Here is a 21,183-nt window from a genome sequence, read left to right as displayed (position 1 = left end):
CAATGCTGACTTTGCTGACATAACCCAGTCAATGAGATGTTGGAGGGATGACTGAGAGCCAGTTTCAAACACTGTTAGGGTGTTTTTCTTGGGGGCATTATGAGGGATTCTCCCATGAGGACAGGCCGTGGGACTGCTTTTGCTTTCAGTTGAGTGGTGAGGCCATCCCTGGAGACAGCATGCCTGTCATCTACAGGGTGCTGGTTCTCGGAAGAACCCAATGAGACACTTTCCTCCACCTGACCCAGTACCACTCTGCAAAGCCAGCAGCTGAGGGACCTCACTCCGGCTCCCTCCCCCATGTAAAGCTTTCCCAGGGTGCTGATGTGATGTGACATCACCCCCTCAGCTTTTACCAGCCTACGCGTAAGAAATGGCCATGCACAGCACGGCTCTGCTTCTCTATAGAATCATCATGGAAGACACCGCCCATAAAGCTGCTCAATGTCCCTAGGAGAAAATCGAATGCAGTTAACAACTTCAGAAGTTCCGGCTGGGAAAAGTTTCTCTCCCCTCAGCCTCCACTGCTTCCCGTTTTTAATCCAAGGAAAACCATGTCTTCCTTTTTGCTTCAGTAGCTAGGAAAACTAATGCTAAGTAATGTGCTCAATTAGAGCGGCTTGTCTTAGCCTAGATTTCTGGCACTTTCATCTCTTCTTACCACACACACACACACTCACGTTCACACTTATGCTCACACACTCGCTAGTCATATTTTCTCTCTATCCCTTCCTGGAGGCAGATGGGGAAACACACCTTCAGGGCTGAGTTGATTCATTCAACAATACTCCTCCTGAGGGGCTCCTAAGTGCCAGGTAAGGCAGAAAGGAAAGAACCACTGCTGTCCGGCCCCATAATAAATGAAGAGATAAATGCAAGGTGACCCACACATGGTACCCAACGTTAGGAGTGATGAGCACTACAGATGTTCAGGGGAGGGGTATCACCATGGCCTGTAGCGATCGAGAAAGGCTTCATGGCAGAGGTAGGTGGGCACTGGGTGGGAAGCAAGGGCTTAGAAATCTGAGTGCTTTTCCAGAATAAGGCAGGTATGCCCCTCAGCTCCTGAGCATGGATGGGACTCCTGTATTCCTCTCTTGTTTGGATCAGGGGCTGGACATTGATGCAACCCAGCTTCAGAGCCTTCTCAACCAAGAGCTCCTGAGAGGTAAGGTCAGACCCACAGGATTGCTGGCCCCAACCTCATGCCCACTGCTGAGCCAGTCTGGTGTCACTCCCCACCCCTGACATTTCCATACTTCCTGTTCTCTGCCCCCCAGGAACTCCAGGGGACACCTTCTCTTTGGATGAGTGCCGGAGCATCGTGGCCCTGATGGATGTATCCTTTGCAGCCCCCCACACCCCGGCTCCTCTTGCAACTTTAAGAGCCCATCTGCTCTGCGGGCTTCCCCAGGGGTCTAATTCAGATGTTAGGAACCTTTTTACTTTCAGTGTTTTCTCTTCTTTGGTTCTAAGGGCTCACCAGAGAGTCTGGGCTTCTGTGGATTCTATACCAATGCACTGACTCTCCAGAACAAGCATAGCAACCATGACAGTAGTTACCATCTATCAAGTCTCTATGGCACACCAAGAACAGTACTGGTATATGGACTTTCCTTGTGGTTCTTGCAAAAAGCCCCCATGATATAAGAAGTAAAGAGAAGGAATTCAAAGAGGTTAAGTAATTTGTTAAGTAATCACACAGCCAGTCAGAATTTGTGCCTGTGTTTGAAGAGTTTTCAGCCTCCGGAATCCATGTCCTAACACCATTCTACACTGCCTCCCTGTAACACCAAGGGGGCTATTTTCCTTCTGCCCTTCCCCTTGCCACTGGTCAAGTCTTCATTAAGTTCCTTATTCACCAAGTCCCCATTAAGTGAAGATAGCAACCCCTGAAACTTGGAGAAAATGCCTTGATCTACACAGCAGCCATACCCCTTGATTGCTACCAGACTGCAGCTGAAGCTGTGGAAGCTGGGGCTAGAGCACTCCAGAGACGTGCTCGGGTTCCAGGGACACCAGTGGCCGGACTGGGAATTAAACCCAGGTCTCCTGACTACTGTCCTGACTTCTCCCTCCGATGAGCTATTTCTCCCCTGCTGCCCCATCCAGTCAGGAGAGACTAGCCCCCCATGGGCATGCCCCCCAGCTGCTGCTCTGAGGCTCATCCCTCTGTGTACACGGCCCCCTGGAGTGTAGCCGACCCCCACTTCTTCACTGTTAACAAGGCCGGATTGGGAATGGGAGGCCGGCCATTGTCGAACAAGAGGGCCTCTTGATGAAGTCATAAATCAGGCCCTGTCTCTGCTGGCTATGGTTTGGAATCACTGGGAGACACTGCCTAAACCCCACTGATTAATGAAAGTGGCCCACGGCACCCCACAGCCTGGGGCCAGTGGCCCTGGGGGAGGTTGGGTCTGCCAAACCCCTGCAAAACAGACAGGTCTGTTCTGCCCTTCCTCCCACCACCCCCCCCGCTCCCCTGCAGCAACTCAGAGTCGGATTCTTTTCCTCGCATTAGCTCTCATTAAACCCATCTTACGGGGTGACCGGGTCTGGCTCTAATGCCATTTGTGTCTATGCGCACTTGCCTTTCGTGCTGCTGCAGGCGTTGCAATGACCCCTCATGCTCCTTCCCACTCCCCCCTGCCAGGGGCCCCACCCCTCCCGGTACAGGCTGTGTTCAGGGCTTTCTCTTCCCCTGGATGCAAGTGATATTGACCTCCTTTCCTCAGGGCTTCTTTCTCCCTCTGATTGTCCATTTTCCTTTGTAAATTAAAGCTAAGCCAGGTCCCTTTCAGACACAGTGGGAGCCGGCTGCTGTGGGGCCATGTCCAGATGACACTGGACTGGTTGATGGATAGAACGGCTCCCGGCTCTGTCGGCTCTGTCGGCAGGGCCTCTGCTCCCTGCATGCTGCATGGTTAACTCTTAACTCCCCACCAGCTCAAAGTGAATGGGAGGCTTGAGCAAGAGGAGTTTTCAAGGCTGTGGAGCCGTCTCGTCCAGTGCCAGGTACCGGCAATGTTCTCTTTTTGTCCAGTTTAGCAAATATCTGCTGGGTGCCTGACCCCCACAGGGTTTAGGAGCATGAAAGAGGAGGAACTCACCAGGCCTGCCCTCAAGAAGGGTCACATTTCAGGGAGACATACATGCACTACTAGAAGGCAATGCTTGAGCAAGTGGCAGGGTGAGGAATGTTCTAGGAGGTTGGAGAAGAGAAGGGTCACCATGGACTCTAGTAAAGCCACCAGCCCACTTTGCCCTCCTCGTCCTCCCCAGGCCCCTGAGACACTCCCCCGGTGCACTAATTCATCTCATTCCCCTCCCATCCACGTGCCAGATATGACAACATCACAGATGTGGCCTGTGGCCTCAGCGTTGTTCTCAGGATGAGGTCTGAACTCATCAGAGCTGTATGCAAGCCCCTTTAGCTGAGACCCTACTTTGGGGTCCAGGAGAAGCCCTTGTACTCATCCCACTCGCTCTTTTCAGACCCCAGGTGTGTGACGTAGAGCCTGGCCGATATCTACCACACTGATTGTCCAGCCGCAAGAGTCGTTTCCCCTGAGGCCTTGCCTGCCTCCTCCAGGCCTGGGTGCTTCCCCCTCAGCTCCTAACACCCGAATCTACAATAATACGATGAAGCATTCTCATGTGGCTATACCAGGATGTGTCGCCTAATCCCTGGCTTGGAGTCATTTGGCTTTTCTGAGGACACTGGAATGGCTGATGTGTCCCCCCATTAGATCATAGGGCAGGGGCCCCTTCATAGTCATCGGCTTCCTCCAATGCCTTTCTTAGTGTCTAGTACACAGCAGGCGCTCAAAACTGCTGAACCAGTGACCGAACTCATGACCAAATGAGCAAGCGAATCCCATTTGAGAGTTGCTCCATACTCACCAAAAGTCAAAGAAGGCCCGAAAATGTTCTCAGGCTGCTATTTCACAGTGATTGTTGCCCCAGTCGGCCTCAGTCACTCGCACACGGGCTGGGGGTATTTTGCCTCAGAACAGCTCCTGTGGGCAGCTGAGCACAGGTCCCAGACCAGGAGCCCAAGTTCAGTCGCGTGGCGCTTGCATGTTTACTCCCTGGAAGTCACCTGCCCAGGCGCCTGTTTCCTCATCTGGGAAGTGCGATGCTGATCGGGGCTCCGGGGAGAGTTAGGGAGAGGCAGCAAAGTCCCGGGTGCATGGAGAGCTGCCCTGCACAGAGATGAAGGCTTAGAGTCACTACCTCCTGCAGCTGCGCTAGGACCCAAGTTACAGTCCTCGCCTACCCACCACACAGTGCTCACTGCTGTGCAAGGCGCTCTCCTAAGTGCTCCATACAGATTTGTTCACTGACCCTGAGCTACAGTCCCCATGAGGCAGGTAATGTAATTTGCACGGTGCTGCAGGGGGGAGGGGGGTGGGAAACTGAGGCCTGGAAAGATTAACTTTCCCAAGGTTACACAGCTGGTAAATAGTCAAGCCAGGATTTAAACCCAGTGGTTCAGTTGCCAAATCTTCACCACCACCCTATGCAAAGTCTTTAGCGAACTCTGAGCCTCTGGAGTGCAGCAAGCTGCCACGTGTCAGGAGCCCAGTCTAGGAGGTGAGGAAGGAAAGACAGGAGGTCGGAAGAGAGGAAGGCACAGGCCTGGGAGAGGAACCCATGGCCCTGCAGCTGGCGGCCAGTGTGATCGACTTCACCGGATGGAGCCTATTCCTGCCTCTCCCCCCATCCTCAGCTGAGCTGCCTCTGAGCTGGATCCACTCAAGGTTTATGCCTCCAGGGATGCAAAAGGGATTTCTGAGAACTCTCTCTGCCCAGGACATCCTCTTTAAGGTGGGCAAGGGCACTGACATGGACTTCTTGCTTCTTTTCCCAAATCAGAGTGTTTTCCAGAACATCCAGAAACGTTCCGGAGTTTTCCTGAGTGTGGATTTGTGGAAGGCTATAAAGGATGCGGGTAAAGCAGGGGCCCCTTGGGGGTGTCATGATTGGGGTAGCAGTGATGGTGGGGTGTGTGTGCATGTGTGTGTGGGTGGAGGGAAGGAGAGAGAGAGAGAGAGAGAGAGAGAGAGAGAGAGAGAGAGAGAGAGAGAGGCGTGCACACCCTTAGCCTGCTTGTAGGCAAGACCAGTGCCGACAGTCAGGAGAAAACAGAGCAACAGGTTCTCTGTCCTGGTTTACACCGGCATCTGTGGGCCTCCAGGCTCAGGACTCAGTCTCCGTCTTCCCCAACTTGAGTTCCCATGTGCCAGTCAACTTTCCCAACTGCCTTGTATCCCAGAACAACTCTTACTGTAGGGAAATAACCCTGCGTGATTGATACCCTACCAAAACTCAAGGTTGCCTTAGAGACACTTCCATGTCAACATCTGGCTGTCAGGGTTAAACACCCATGAGCATGTGGATGTACTGTCCTCACAGAAGGTTTGGAGCAAAATGAAATCAAATGACACCTGTCTGCTTCAAGAGTGCAAGCACTCTGAGCCCTCGGATGATGATAAGCATACCGTAGATGCCTAAGAGCTTCAGAGTTCAGGGAGAACCTGCACTCACGTCATCACATTTGATTGTCCCAACTACTCTGTGATCAGGAGTCATTATCTGCCTTGTACCAGTGGAGGAAATGGATCACAAAAAGGTTAAGTCCAGAAACTGCCACCTTCCTTGGGAAAACGTAAGATCAGATTCCCCCAGGTAAATGCCAGGGAAAGAGGGACTCTGTGGTTCTTCCTCCGGTGACTCCCAGCCTGGAGAGCAGGAAGAAGCATATTTATGTCTTAGCATCTGTCCTTCTCTTAATTCTTCATAGTAGACAGCAGCGGTTCTCAAACGTGGAACTCTTTGGAAGCTTGTTAAAGCACAGATTGATGAGCCTTATCCCTCACCCAAAGTTTCTGATTCAGGAGAGCTTGGGTGGGGCTGAAGAATTTGTCTTTCTGGAAGGCTCCTAGGTGAGGCTGATGCTCTTGATCTGGGGGCTACGCTTCGAGAACCCTTGAATAGCTACGGAAAAATGAAATCCCATAGGAGACCACACTAATGACTCCAGAATAATAAAAGGGAGAAAGATAGAGAATAGTTGGAATCCAATTAAAAAGTCTTCAAGGACCAAGCAGATAACTGAAAAGGGCACTGGAGCTAACCATAAGAAAAGAGGGTGATTTTGAATGTGGCAAGTTGGAGAGTACATATCCTATCTAAAGGCATTCAAATTCACATTTTATTAATTCTGCTAGAGAAACCAAATGTCTCTGGTGCATGGGACCCACAGGCCACCAGGCTCATCCCCTTGATGGATGGTTTGGCTTGCGAGGTTCTGCTGGCCCACCAAAGCTTGCAGCCATGGCCATTTGCTAGTCTGCTCTTGTCTGCTAGGTGGTTGGTGCCTCCTAGAACTCATAACCAGACATGCAGGACAGCAAGGCACCTCTACCTTGCCTGCCCGTGGCCACCTTCTGACTGTGGTCTCCCCTCTGAGGACCAGCCTCTTTCCTGGTCATCCAACTTAGGACTGAACCTCTCACTTCCAGGAACCACATTTGCTCACACTAGCAGCACCCACCTGTAAGACCCACACACAGTCATGGGGTTAGGGAACAAGGCTGTTTTATAAAGTCACCCAGAGAGAGGCCTGACAGAGGCAGGGCTGGGAGCAAACTCTGGGTGTCCTGGAAGCTCCCATTTCACATGGGAATTAGCAGATGATTGTCCCCAGCGCAGTCAGTGTCTTGAGTATCTTGAGTTGGTAACTGGCCAAACTCCAGAACAATGTCATTGGGACCCAGCAACCAACAAGAAGGAAGCAACCATAGAACCATAAAAATACAAAGTGGAATGGGGCCCCTGGGTGGCTCAGTCGGTTGAGTGTCTGACTTTGGCTCAGGTCATGATCTCATGGTTCATGAGTTCAAGCCCCATGTTGGGCTCTGTGCTGACAACTCGGAGCCTAGAACCTGCTTCAAATACTGTGTCTCCCTCTCTCTCTCTCTGCTTCTCCCCACTCATGCTTTGTCTCTCACTCTCAAAAATAAATAAACATTAAAAAAAAAAAAAGTACAAAGTGGAGTGAACTGACCCCTGAGCCAGGCTGAGTAGGAAACAGTGGTAGAAGGCCACCATTCTGAGCAGGTTTTTCAGACTTTACACGTCAGAAGACCAGACCTGCTCCAGCCTCCTCCCGCTCACTAGCCCACCCCATGGCCCAGAGTTCCTTGCAGGGACCTCCGTCAGCAATGAGCTTCTGGATCTCATGACCCTCCGGTACAGTGATCACAGTGGCAGGGTCAGCTTCCCCAGCCTGGTCTGCTTCCTGTTGCGACTTGAAGCCATGGCAAGTAAGTGTCACCTGGGGGACATCCTGGAGACCTTCACAATGACCAAAAAAAAAACCACAGGAGAGGACCAGGAATGCCCTCCTGCTCCAGGCCCAGGGAAGGCCTCCGTAGTGGGGTGGTTGGCATCTTGCGTGAAGAGCCCTTGCTCCGAGAGGCAGAAACAGCATTAGCCTGTGGAACGGTGTAATCAATTTGGGTACCCTGCATCCTTACCCGTTCTGTCCAGTACATTCCTCTGTCGTAGGTCTCTCATTTCTTCATCACCCTATTTAGTGTCTCTTTCGGGAAGTTCATTTAATCACTGTGTCTCTTCTCTGTGGTGTTTACAGTTTAAACCTACTATGTAGTTTTGTGATGAATGACTGGGGTCTCTGATGAAGGAATTAATAAGTAGATAAGTGGGGGCAGGAAAGCATTCCCAAGGCTCTAGAAATTCGACTATGTGGGTCAAACATTTGGACACTTTTTTATAATGAAATCCTATGTGAAATCCCAAGCCATACTATAGCTCGAGACTTGTGGTTGGGGTAGAAGTGGGGTCTGGCCTCATCCTAATCCTCACTATCCCTGGCATGAGCACCTCTGTAAACCCCCATCTCTGAGCTGGGTGGTTAATAAAGACTGAGGGAACAGAGCTCTGGGAGTACGGAAGAGAAGGCTGAGGCATAAGCCTCCAGAGAATTCTCAGTTGGACAAGGGAGATTCCCCAAACTTTGCATGTGGAGTACTTTATAAGACGGGCCCACACATCCCCTTGGCCGTGTGTAGAAGAGTGCAAAGTGCAAGGGCACTAGAAGAGGGAGAGGTGCATGTGGGCCAAAGCAGTGACAGAGAGCTTTTCTGAAGAGATGGGCCCTGGGCTGTCCCACAGAGTGAGGTTTGCTGGGAAGAGACCAGGAGGGAGGCCAGGCATACTGTGGAGAGTGAAAGAGTATGCGGAATCACCATATTTGCTTTTATCTCCCTTGGCCTGTCTTGATTCCTCTCCTCCTCTTTAGAGACTTTCCAGAACCTCTCCAATGACGGAAAAGGACTCTACCTGACAAAAATGGAGGTGAGGTACATTCCCCTCCCAGACACAGGGCACAGCCCCAGGCCACCCCTCCTTTCCTGATTCCAGGGGGCATTTTTCTCCCTGCGGATACTGGATAGTCTGTCCAAGGCCAGCCAAGCTGCCACCCACCCCCCCCCCCCACCTCCAATTACTGCCTTTATATATTACTGGCTGCCAAGGCTGCTTTAGGATCTTGGCAGACAGATTTTATTTTTTTCCCAATAGCTTAATAAAGCAGAGGATTATGTGGGAGTCATAAATCCAAGAGGGAACTTAAGAACACCTGCTGAGCTCACTGTACATTAAACTCACTCCCATTGAGCTTTAGAAAGAGCCTCCTGGCCCAGCCAGCTGGCCAACCTCCGCTATCCCTCTCACTGCTTAGCTACTCAGAGAGTAGCAAAATATATGCTGTTATGGGCAGGTTGAGGTCTCTTAAGGGGTTCAAATTAGCTGGAAAAGTTTTATGAGACTACACTGAGATCTTTCAAGAGGGAAGGGTACCATTTGCTGACAAATGTAAAGTTATGTCATAACAATGATGCTTATTTCTCAGTGGATGAACCTGGTCATGTACAATTGAAGCAAGGAGTAAAGCAGACCCCAGAGTCCAGGTAAGACGTGGCAGCTTTAGAATCATTTCCTTCTAGGAGCACAGTTCCTCTTTTCCTGCAGGAACTGTACCCAAGACTCTCTTCCTGGGAACAACCTCCCCAGAGATTACAGAGCCCTTATTTGTGTGGGTCAGGGCTCAACTGCACAGCGCCCCTGAATTTCAAGGCTAATGCTGCAGGTTTCCCTCAAGCCATGCATGGAACGAGCAGTGGACATTCATGAAAGCATGTGGCCTGAAAGTCATGAGTGAGGGATTTAGAATTGTTATTTGTTAATTTATTTTTTATTGAGATATAATTGACATTTAACAATGTATTAGTTTTAGGTGTGCAATATAATGATTTCATATATGTATATATTATGAAGTGATTACCACAATAAGTTTAATTAACATCCATCGCTACACATAGTTACAACTCTTTCCTTGTGAGGAAAACTTTTACAGTTTACGCTGTTAGCAACTTTCAAATACACACGCAATACAGTGTTGTTAACTGTAGTCACATGCTGTATATTACATCCCCAGGACTTCTTTGTCTTATAACTGGAACTTTGTACCTTTGGATCACCTTCATCCATTTTGCCCCCCACCCCCACCCTCACTTCTGGCAACCATCAATCTCCGTACCTATGAGTTTTGTTTCTAGATTCCACATATAAGTAAGATCATACAATATTTGTCTTTCTCTGACTTATTTCACTTAGCATAATGCCCTCAAGGTCCATCCATGTTGTCACAGATGGCAGGATTTCCTTCTTTTCCATGACTAATATTCCTTTGTATATAAAACACCTTTTCTTTATCCATCCATCTATTGTTGGACACTTAGGTGGTTTCCATGTCTTGGCTGTTACAAATAATGCTGCAGTGAACATGAGGTGCAAATATCTTTTTCAGTTAGTGTTTTTGTTTCCTTCAGATAAATACCCCAAAGCAGTTGCTGGATGATATGATAGTTCTGTTGTAAATTTTGGGGGGAAACTCCATACTGTTTTCCACAGTGGCTGCACCAATTTACATTCCCACCAACAGGGCACAAGGGTTTCATTTTCTCCACATCCTCACAAACACATGTAAGCTCTTGTCTTTTCTGTAATAGCCATTCTAACAGGTGTGAGGTGATCTCTCATTGTGGTTTGGATTTGCACTTCCCTGATGACTAATGATGTTCCACACCTGTTCAAGTACCTGTTAGCCATTTTTATGTCTTCTTTGGAATAATGTCTATTCAGATCCTCTCTGCTCACTTTTAATTGGATTATTGTTTATTTGTCTGTTGAGTTGTATGAGTTTTTTGTATATTTTGGACATTAACCCCTTATTGGATATATGATTTGCAAATATTGTCTCCCATTTGGCAGGTTTCCTTTTCATTTTGTTGATGGTTTTCTTTGCCTGTGCAGAAGCTTTCTGGTATGCTGTAGTGCTACCTGATTATTTTTGCTTTTGTTGATTTTGCTTTTGGTGTCAAATCCAAAAAGCCATTGCCAAGATCCATGTCAAGGAGTTCACCCCTGATGTTTTCTTCCAGGAGTTTTGTGGTTTCGGGTCTTATATTCAAGTCTTTAATCCATTTTTAGTTGACTTTTGTATGTGGTGTATAATAGTGGTCCAGTTTCATTCTGGAATTTGTCGTTTGAAATTCCAAAGAGAAATGGCAATCACTCATCACAGGAAAGGCTAATGTGTGAAGCAATAGAAATGATCAGACTTGGGGAGTCGAGAGTTGGGTTCAGCCTGAGATCTACCACTGCCTTGCTTTGCAGCTATTCAGATATCTGTAGGCATCAGCATCTATATTTCTAGCATGAGTGTGCTAAAAAATTAATGCCCATGTCACGTTTCTTCTACATGTTTATTTTCAAGGAACAGGCCCTAGAGTCACATAGTCCACACCCCACCCTACTGTAGCCCCAACAGTCTGCTAGAATCTTCCAGGACTGGGGTGCTCAACATTTTGTGCTCCCCATCATTGGACAGCTCCAGGTTTTAAGTATTCTTTATTGAGGGGCAACAGTCTACTTCTCTGGAACTTTCCACCCATGCTTCAAGTTCTATTCTGGACCACCATAGAAAAAAGACTGAACACGCAAGACCTTCTCATACTTGAAGATAGCTCTGCTGCCTCACTGAGGTCTCTCCTTACTCATCCCTGTTGATTCTTATCTGATACCTATTGGTGACCATTTTCTAAATGCCAGTGTCCCTTTGAAATACACAATTCTGCTATGTAGAGGTCTTGTGATCAGGTCTTGTGATCAGCACCTTTGGGGTCCCTATTATTTTTGTAAACAGCTTTTGTTTAATCTCCCAATTGTGCACCTTAAAGTCAAGAGGCAGATCCTGTCTCCATAAAAAAATAATATTTAATATTTTAGCATAAATATTTCCTGATGAACTCTTGGTGCTGCTTAATGAGTACAAGTTAACAAACATTGCAGAGATCAAAGTTAATTAGATTCACCTGCATTTTCTTGACTTCCCCTTTCATTCCTTTTTAAAAATAGGACATTTGAATATTTCCCGTTTCCAATCTGCTTGATTCCTATTCCAATCTGCATGATTTCTAATGTCAGGAATGATTCTTCAATTGTCTTTAAGCTAATTCAGCATGCAGGACCTAACACTTGAACTTTTGAAATAACTGGACAGTTCTCATTATCCTTTCTCCTGTACAGGATCCCAATTCCCTCTTAACTTTTTTCTACACTTCCTGTTCTGAACATTATGTAAGAAGGAAGTATAAGATACATGGTTATGTGTGTTTCAGTCTCTTTCATTAACACTTATCATCATCCCTGAGAGTGTTCCCATTTTCCTCATTAAGCGCTGCCCTCTGATGTCATATTCTTAAAGTATATCTACTCACTCTTGGCTCCTGGGTTGCTGTGCAGGATTGGAGGTAAGAGGATGAAGAAGTTCTGCCTCCAAATCCACAAACTCACTTTCATCTGTCACCATCTCCCACTTTCCTCCTGTTATGCTAGAGGGCATATGCCTCTGAGGATGTTCTGGATCTCATTAACTTCCCCCTTCACAAGGGCCTGATTGAATGAATTCTCTCCTCCATATTCTGAATCTCTCTCCTGGAGTCTTCCAATTCCCACTGAAACATGCTTATCTTTTAAACTTTCTCCATCTCATATTCCCTTCCAGCTACAACTCCATTTCTCTCCTCCCTTTACAACCAAACTTCATACAAGATGTCTCCACATCCTCACCTCCCACTTTCCCCTCAAACTATTCCATTTGGATTTTTCAGACATCATCTCTCGCCCTGACTTTTGCCTCGGCTCCCTCTGATTTTCCTATACCCACCTACTCCCCTCAAGTCAATTTCCTGCAGTCTAGGCCCACTTTTTAAAATGCACATCCACAGGCATTTGGGTGGCTTAGTCAGTTAAGTGTCTGACTCTTGATTTTGGCTCAGGTCATGATCCCAGGGTTGTGGGATTGAGTCCCACACTGGACTTCATGCTGCGCATGGACGCTGCTTAGGGTTTTCTCTCTCTCTGGTTCTCCTGCTGGTTCTCCTTCTCTCTTTAAAACTAAAAATATGATAATACTAAATAAAAATAAAATGTGCATCCGATCATTGCACTTTCCAGGTTGAAACACTTCAATGTCTTCCGATTGCTATTGCTATTTAGGAAAAGTCTAAAGTCATGAACATGGCCTGCATCATCTGACCCCTGCCCGCCTATCTAACCATACCTTGTGTCTCTCCTCCTTCCTTCATTCTCCTCCCATCAGACCAGCATTACCTTATTTCCTCCGATATTTCTTTTTTTTGTCAACCTCACACCCTTTGCCCCTACTGTCTACTCGGCCCTGGGGTTACATAACTCCTGATCCTTTTGTGTCTTAACCCCATTGGATTCTCATATTACTCACTATCACACTTCCTTAATCGTAACAAACCCTTTATTGTTGTTGTTGCCCACTCCATACTTTTTTTAGGGCTTACTGAAATATAACTTACACACCATATAGTTTATCTATTTAAGATACAGAGTCCAGTGATTTTCAATATAGTCACAGAGCTATGTAACCATCGCCACAATATAATTTTAGAACATATTTTTGTCACCCCAAAAGGAAACCTCATGCCCATTAGCAGTCACTTGCTATTTTTGCCCCACTCCTCCAGTCCTGGGAAACCACTAATCTGCTTTCTGAATCTATAGGTTTGCCTATTCTGGACAGTTCACATAATTGGAGTCATGCAACCGTGGTCATGTAATGATTTCTTTCATTCATGTGACAGTATGTATCAAGCCTTCATTCCTTTTTGGTGCCAAATAAGATTTCATTTTGTAAATACACCATATTTTATTCATCCATTCATTAGTTGATGGACATTTAGGTTGTTTCTACTTCCTGGCTGTTGTGGATAATTCTGCTATGAATGTTTGTATGCAGGTCTTTGCACGGATGTATGTTTTCATTTCGCTTGTGTGCATACCTAGGAGTGGAATTGCTGGGTCACATGGTCACTCTATATGTTACATTTTCAGGGACTGTTTTCCAAAGCCACTGCACCATTTACATTCCCACCAGCAGGGAATGAGAGATCCGACTTCTCCACCTCCTTGTGAACACTGTTACTATTGTCTGTCATATTTATTAGAGCCATCCTAAAGAGTGTGAAGTGATAACCTCATTGTGGTTTTGGTTTGCAGTTCCTTGACTGCTCGTGATGAGAATCTTTTCAGTGCTCACTGCCCATTTGTATACCCTCTTTGGAGAAATGTCTGTTTAGATCCTTTGTTCATTTTTAAATTGGTTTATTTAACTTTTTGTTGCCCCCTTGTAAGAATTTATAATCTTAGCTACAAATTCCTTATCACATATGTGATTTGCAAACATTTCTTTCCATTCTACAGGTTGTCTATTAAGTTTCTTGGCTATATCATTTATAGAACACAAGTTTTTAATTTCAGTGAAGCCCAGCATACCTACTTTTTGTGTGTGTCCCTTAAACTTTTGGTGTTGTACACAAGAAATCATTGCCTCATCTAAGATCATGAATATTTACTCCTATAGTTTTCTCCTACAAGTTGTATAGTTTAGCTTTTACATTTAGGTCTTCGATCCATTCTGAGATAATTTTGGTGATGTAGGAGTCCAAGCTCATTCTTTTGTAAGTGTATATCCAATTGCCCCAGGACCACTTGTTGAAGAGACTATTCTTTGCCTCATTTTATTATCTTGACACTCTTTTCAAAAGTCAATTTATCATAATGTAAGGATCTATTTCTGAACTTTCAATTCTGTCCCAGTGATCTATATGTCCTTATGCCAGTACCACACTGTGTTGATTACTATAGTTTTATAGTAACTTTTGAAATCAGAAAGCTTACATCTTCTAACTTTGTTTTCTTTTTCAACATCGCTTCGGTAATTCTGGGGTCCTTGTGTTTACATATGAATTGTGGCATCAGCCTGACAAATTCGTCAGAAAAAAAAAAGGCAGCTGGGATTTTGATAGCAATTGAATAAATCTGTAGATCAGTTTGGGAGTATTGCCAACTTCACAATATAAAGCTTTTTGATCCATGAACAGGAACATGATCCATGAACATTTTTTAAGATCTTCTTTAATTTCTTTCAGCAATGTTTTATTGTTTTCACTGTAAAAGTCCTGCACTTCTTTTGTTAAATTTATTCCTAAGTATTGTATTTTTTTTTTAATGTTTATTCATTTTTGAGAGAGACAGAGACAGAGTGCAAGTGGAGGAGGCGCAGAGAGAGAGAAGGAGACATAGAATCCAAAGCGGGCCCCAGGTTCTGAGCTGTCAGCACAGAGCCTGACGTAGGGCTCGAGCTCATGAATGGCAAGGTCATGACCTGAGCTGACATTGGACACTTAACTGACTGAGCCACCCAGGTGCCCCCTAAGTATTGTATTTTTTTTAACGTTTATTTATTTTTGAGACAGAGAGAGACAGAGCATGAACAGGGGAGGGTCAGAGAGAGAGGGAGACACAGAATCTGAAACAGGCTCCAGGCTCTGAGCAGTCAGCACAGAGCCCGACGCGGGGCTCAAACTCACAGACCGCGAGATCATGACCTGAGCCGAAGTCGGACGCTTAACTGACTGAGCCACCCAGGCGCCCCTAAGTATTGTATTTTTGATGCTATTATAAATTATTAAATTTTCAGATTTTTCATTGCTAGTGTATAGAAATAAAATTGATTTTTGTATATTGATCTTATATTCTGCCACCATGCTTAACTCATTTATTCTAATTGCTTTTAAGGGCTTCCTTAGGATTTTATATATACAAAATCATGTCATCTGCAATCCTGCAAGTTGTTTTATTTCTTCCATCCCAATCTGGATGCCATTTTTATTTTACTTATCTAATTGTCTTGGTTAGAATTTCTAGTACAACCCTGACTAAAGATGGAGAAAGCAGACACTCTTGTCTGCTTGGTGTTCCTGATTTTGGGAGAAAATACCTAGTCTTTTGTCAATAAGAATAATGTTAAATATTTGTCAAGCTGAGGAAGTTCCCCTCTATTTGTAGTTTGCTTATTCGACACACTTTAATTACCTGCTTGATATCTGTATTCCCTGCTGGACTATCAGCTTAGATATGTCTTTTTTCTGCTATCTCCTTAGCACATAGCAAAAGTCTGGCATACAGAAACTACTCAATAACAACTTCCCAAATGACTGAAAGAAATGCCCTTTCAGGTTCGTGTCTTCCTTTATTTGTTCTTGTCCCACCTTTTGTAAATGTTGTCTTCAACCCAGTTCTTCCTACTCCCAGCTATCTGTCTAGTTTCTTGCTCATCAGGACTACTAGAAAGTAGATAATTAACATTATCTTGTTATAATCTCCAGTACATCATGACCTATATATATATATTTTTATAAAAGGCTATTGTCTGACCTGTTGAGCCTCTCACCCATTTGAAATATGCTTTCCTGAGTCCAGGGCACACTTCGACTCTGCCCAACATTCCCTTCGTTTGTTACCATGAGGTCAAAGTTACTTTCCTCCAGGATTTCCATCACTCCCAGGTTAGCAAAGAGACTCTAACTGTTGGCCAACATCCAACACAAGGAAAATTCCCTCTCCTTGTGCATTTGGCCCTCTGAGCAATGAAGCTATCACTGGAACAAGTGAAGGCCTTGTCAGAGGAGCTAAGTGAGCTTCTCCCCAGGGATTAGGGTTACTAAAGCCCCCTCATCAGTCTCTTTGGACCCACCAGGCAAGCTGGCATGCACCCCCATTGGGACATTTCTGTTACCCTCCCCCTCTCTCTCTCTCATCTTCAACCCATCTGCTGTGCTCTGACTTAGTAAATTAGGATATAGAAATGTGCAATCAGACAACTCCTCTTCCTCCCCTCACGTCATATCTATTTCTTTTTCTTTTGAACAAAGCATGTACCCCCATTATCATCTTGCAGGCAATGTTTGTGTTAACATTGTTTTAAAATATCAAATTCATACTTAAAAAAAATACGAAAACTCAATGCATTGGTATATGGTGCTTGGAGAATTAAGGCTACGTTGATAGTAATTGATTTCAAGTCTAGAGTTTTAATGTACTGTAGTCACACTCTGCTGACAGTTTGTCTAGCTAATGTCATCCACATTCATGTTTATTTACCCTCAATATGGTAGTGAAGTGCTTTAATCTAAGGAGATTATTATTTGTAACAATTTACCACTACATGGAAGTAAACTGTCCTGTGCAAGGGGTCAGTTTCTCTTACTCTGCATGAAAGTGAAATGTGAGTGGCAATGGCCCCGATCCTGCTGATTTACCAACAACATTTTTCTCCTATTCTAGTAAATCCATCCCCTGTATCCTGCAGACCAAAGACATTCTTTTTGAGACATGGAAGTCTGGATTTGCCTGTAGCAAGGTGAAACTCCTTACCTGCTTTGGCCAACATACACCTGGAGATGACTATAGAACCTGGGGTATCCAACCTTCCAGATCTGGCCTTTTTTTTTTGAGTTTATTTATTTATTTTGAAAGAGACACCATGAGCGGGCAGAGAGAGAGAGAGAGAGAGAGAGAGAGAGAGAGAGAATCCCAAGCAGGCTCCACGCTGTCAGCACAAAGCCCAATGTAGGGCTTGAGCTCACGAACTGTGAGATCATGATCTGAGTCAAAATCAAGAATTGGATGCTTAACCAACCAAGCCACCCAGGTGCCTCCACACCTGGCTCTTAAAGAGAACTGTATCCAGCTGGAAAAAATGACTTGGGTACTCCAATGACATAAGGCAAGAAGGAGGAAGAGTTGGCATCCAGGAAGCAGATGAATCAGAACACAACCCTTCACTGACTGGGGAAGTCCCACAGAGAGGGAGAGGGAGTGACCAGCAAGGAGCCAGAAGAGTGATCTTTGGGAAATATGGAATCAGCAGTTTATCTGATTACTTATTCATGGATAAAATTGTGCTCAGAAGGATTTTTAAATTTTGCTGGAAAGTTTTGGAAGAATTGTTAGAATAATGACATAGATTAAGCAGATTTTTTTTAATGAGGTAATTATTAACTCCTGGAAGAACAAAGAATTATAGGAAAAAAAGGAAAAGTGATTCTAGAGTTTTTTTCAGTCAGCAGTGAACAGTACATCCATAATTAAAATAAAAATTGACTATTGATTTAACAAAAAGTGACATAAATATATTGGGAATCGAATGGAGAAAAGCAGGTATGGAATAGGTTAGAAGCATGCCAGCCCAATCTTCCAGCGTAAGCAGTCAGTGGCATTTAACATTGACAATTCCAGGGATAACTGTGCAGGCATATCACTTAGAAATATGGAGGTAGGCATCAGAAGAAAGAGTCTGCAGAGAGGAATTTAGGACACAAATGGGACAGGGGACTGCTGTTTTTCCTTCACACCTTGTTATACTATTTGGATTTTTAAACTGTGTACATTAGGCTAGACTTGTATGAAAAAATAAATAAGCAACCTAGTAACTAGACTGAGAGACAAGAATTTAAGACTCAAGAGAAAAGGAAGGAGATAGAAAAGAAGAATCAAGGCTTCTTCTTTACCACACGGCCAGGAAAGTTAGCTGATTATAGCTGTAGGAAAAAAAATGTCCATGCAAGAACTCTTTCATCCAAGAGATGGGCACTTAAGAAAAGTCACTTTTGTACCAGAATCCACAGCCATCAGACCAGCATCCTGCTGGAACAGAGGACAGAGCTGTTTTTATTCTAGCTGCTTCTTGTCTCAGCCCTTCCAACCCATCCAGGGAGTCAGAAGAGTATCTCCCCACCTTTCCCTCCACTCTGCCACAGGCACTCAGGTACCCAGTGGGCTGCAGTTCGGACTAAGGGCAGAGTAAGTGGGTAGGGGGCCTCCGAGGAATTTTGGAGAATGAGGTGGAGACATTCCCATCCACTGGGGAGCCATGGGTATAATGGAACTGGTCCAGCCTCACCAGCAGGTGGTACAGGTTCTCTGCTGTTGTTGGGTGGTCCCAAACAGTATCTGTGGGAACAGGCCCAGGCATCTGTGGTCACTCAAAGGAAGATAAAGCTTCTTTACTCTCCCCTAGCCTTCTGCATTTGAGCGTCTGTGTCTTTCTCTAGGACAAGCTTCCATTAGTCACTCAAGAACCTGGCTCTCATTGGAACAGGTGGTGCTGCCTCTGTGGTGGTGACACATTGAAACCTGCCCTTCCCTGAAACGTAGTCAAAGCTGCCTTCAAGGAGCCTGGGCCAGGGCCTCAGCTGGGTCAGGTTCTAGTAAGCCCAAGGTCACAGAGCAGGTCCTCTGGATACTTCGGGACTCCAGCCTGGGATGCTCTGGAAGATGAAGCAGGAGACATTCCACTGTAGGAAAGAAGGGAGGAAGAGGCATCTCACCCCCCTCCCTCCAGTCCAATACATTTCCAGGAAAAGCCAGAGTGAGCCAGTCTGCCCACCCATGGGTCCAGAGGGTGATAAGGGAGAAGTCTGCTGGATGTCGCAGAATGACCATACTTCCACTGTCTGAATCCCGATTGTTTCACAGCCAAATGGCAAAACAAAACACAGTTTCTACAAAGGTCTTGGACTCTGTGAGAAGTAGAATCATAATTGTGGATTAAAAAAAATGGGGAAAGAGAAATCCAGCCACCAAGGCAGGTACCTACCTCCCTCTTTATCCATGAAGGTGTCTCCCAAACATCATGGCCCATTACAACATAGAAGAGTTTCCAGAGAGTGACAGGGCCATACCCCACTCAGGAGAATTTGTAGTTTGAGAACGCACTCCTGGAAGCATGCCCCAGTGGGAGAGTCCTACAAATAGGACTCAAGAGGACAGGAGGGTGGAGATCTTCCTGAGTTGTAACCTTTCTGAACAGACACCATCCAAGGCAGATGGAATGAGGCAGGGATACGCCATTGCAAACGTCCATGTTCAGGAACAAAGTCAGCATTTGGAAGTGGATGCATCCTGGAATGAGGAACAAGCACAGCCACCTAAGCTGTACCCTACAGGGGCTGTTGCAAAGTGCTCATGATCATGTCAGTAGTACAGCAGAGACAGCCACACAGCTAACCTCGGACCAGGGCATTTCACCTCCAGGCCCTATGCTTAGTCAGGATAGTTGGCCACAGTTATCAGCATGGACTTAGGAGGTAGACAGAGCTAATGCCTAAAGACTCAGACTGCTGGGCTGTCAGACTGCTCTCTTACATAAGATTTTCTGCATGTGAAACACTGGTACCAACAGATCAACACAGACTTTGCTTTAAAAAGGGGGGGGGATGGGGAGCTGGAGACCAAAAGAATGAATGAGCCCACCTCCTGCAGGACTTCACCTGAATGTCCAGGTGGAAAACCAACACACCTGTGCACTTTGCTGCCCCAACTACATGTCGCCCCAGACTTCTTCTGGGTCTTCTGAGGCCCTGGGAGACAAGAAGGAAGGAATTTTGCAGACCTAGGGTTGCGGTGAGCAGCCCAGTATGGCCATGCTGCCTCTGCCCCACTGGATTGGTGTCCACAAAATGGTAGTTTTATCCCTCACAGGCTTTGCTCAAGAACCAGTCTCATTTTCTCTTTAAACTAACAGGATATACGGCAGAGTTTACTCAGCTGATTAGTTGAAAAGCTGACTCTCACAGCCACACAAGCACTGGAGGCCGAGGGCCTAGGGAGGCTCTGCATGGGCCTTGTGGGCACACCTGGCTTCTCTGCTTGGAAGGTGGGGGTAGGGGGAGACTTTGTCCTCATGTCCCCATAGGAGGGAAGGGCCTTGATCCTTAGCCCTGGCACAGGACAGACTAGGCATCTTAATCCCAGGCTGTACCTTCCCAGGGTTCCCCTCACCCTTCAGCCAAGGTCAAGAAAATCCCCCAAAGCAGGACTGGAGACACTCTGGCTCTGCCAGCCTTCACCTGTGGTTCTGGAACAGGCTCTGTTGTCCCTGGGAGTGAGGCAGAGGGCAAGGAACACAGCCAGTGCCAGGCAGAGGGTGGGGAAGGGTGAGGGACCTCAAGGAACAAATGACGAGGCCTCACCTGCCCCCTGACCCCCAGACTCTCAGAAGCTCTACAGCGGCAGCCACTCCATGAGGGAAGCAGGGAGGCCAGGCTCTCCTTGCTATTTTATAGATGAGATCCTTGAGGCGCAGAGAAGAAGTTGCCACCCCATTACAATTGGCGGGAGCTCTCCTGGCAAGGCTGTTCTCAGGCTTCCAGTCCCTTCCAGACAGGAGAGGATATAGAAGGGGATGTAAGGAGTGTCAGGTGCCAGCAGAAAAGAGAGAAACAGGGCGAGAGAAGGAAAGACACGCAGATGATATGGAGAGCCAGAAGAAGAGGGAAGATTCCAGTGGGGCAGACAAACGAGGCCTGGGAAGGGAACAATAGAGACAGATGAGTAAGATGGGAGGGACAGAGGACAAGACAGATCAGGAGATCACAGAAAGAAGAAGATGGACCATGGGTGTGGACGGGGGTGTGGGTGATGGCTCCCTGTCATCGGAGACCCACTACCAGCAAAAATGTTGACTTGCCCGACACCGATATTGGGCCTATAACTCTCAAACGTCATTGCTCATCAAAATCACTGGGGATAACATTACAAACAGCTTCCAAGATTCTGATCCAGAAAGTCTAGGGCTAGGCCTGGGAATGCCTGTGATGCCTGTAGTCTTTGGGTGGCATTTCAGATGTCACTGCTTTTGTGACTGGAATGCCA

At 46.2% G+C, this 21,183-nt stretch overlaps 1 protein-coding gene across 1 annotated transcript in view; it reads left to right on the top strand.

The window, feature by feature from the left end:
* Positions 1–18,538, top strand: part of CAPN13 (calpain 13) — an 83,478-nt gene extending 64,940 nt beyond the window's left edge. The window contains exons 16-23 of the mRNA XM_060652057.3: positions 1,111–1,168; positions 1,281–1,339; positions 2,947–3,015; positions 4,879–4,954; positions 7,203–7,331; positions 8,330–8,385; positions 8,942–8,999; positions 16,813–18,538. Coding sequence (XP_060508040.3) covers positions 1,111–1,168; positions 1,281–1,339; positions 2,947–3,015; positions 4,879–4,954; positions 7,203–7,331; positions 8,330–8,385; positions 8,942–8,968 — 474 coding nt within the window. The 3' untranslated portion in view covers positions 8,969–8,999; positions 16,813–18,538. The remainder of the gene's footprint in view (positions 1–1,110; positions 1,169–1,280; positions 1,340–2,946; positions 3,016–4,878; positions 4,955–7,202; positions 7,332–8,329; positions 8,386–8,941; positions 9,000–16,812) is intronic.
* The last annotated feature ends 2,645 nt before the right edge of the window (positions 18,539–21,183 follow it).

The sequence above is a fragment of the Panthera onca genome, chromosome A3 (genome assembly GCF_046562875.1).
Source record: "Panthera onca isolate mPanOnc1 chromosome A3, mPanOnc1 haplotype 2, whole genome shotgun sequence".
NCBI classification, from domain to species: domain Eukaryota; kingdom Metazoa; phylum Chordata; class Mammalia; order Carnivora; family Felidae; genus Panthera; species Panthera onca.
The sequence above is the reverse complement of the archived record's forward strand: the minus strand, read 5'-3'. Positions and strand labels throughout refer to the sequence as shown.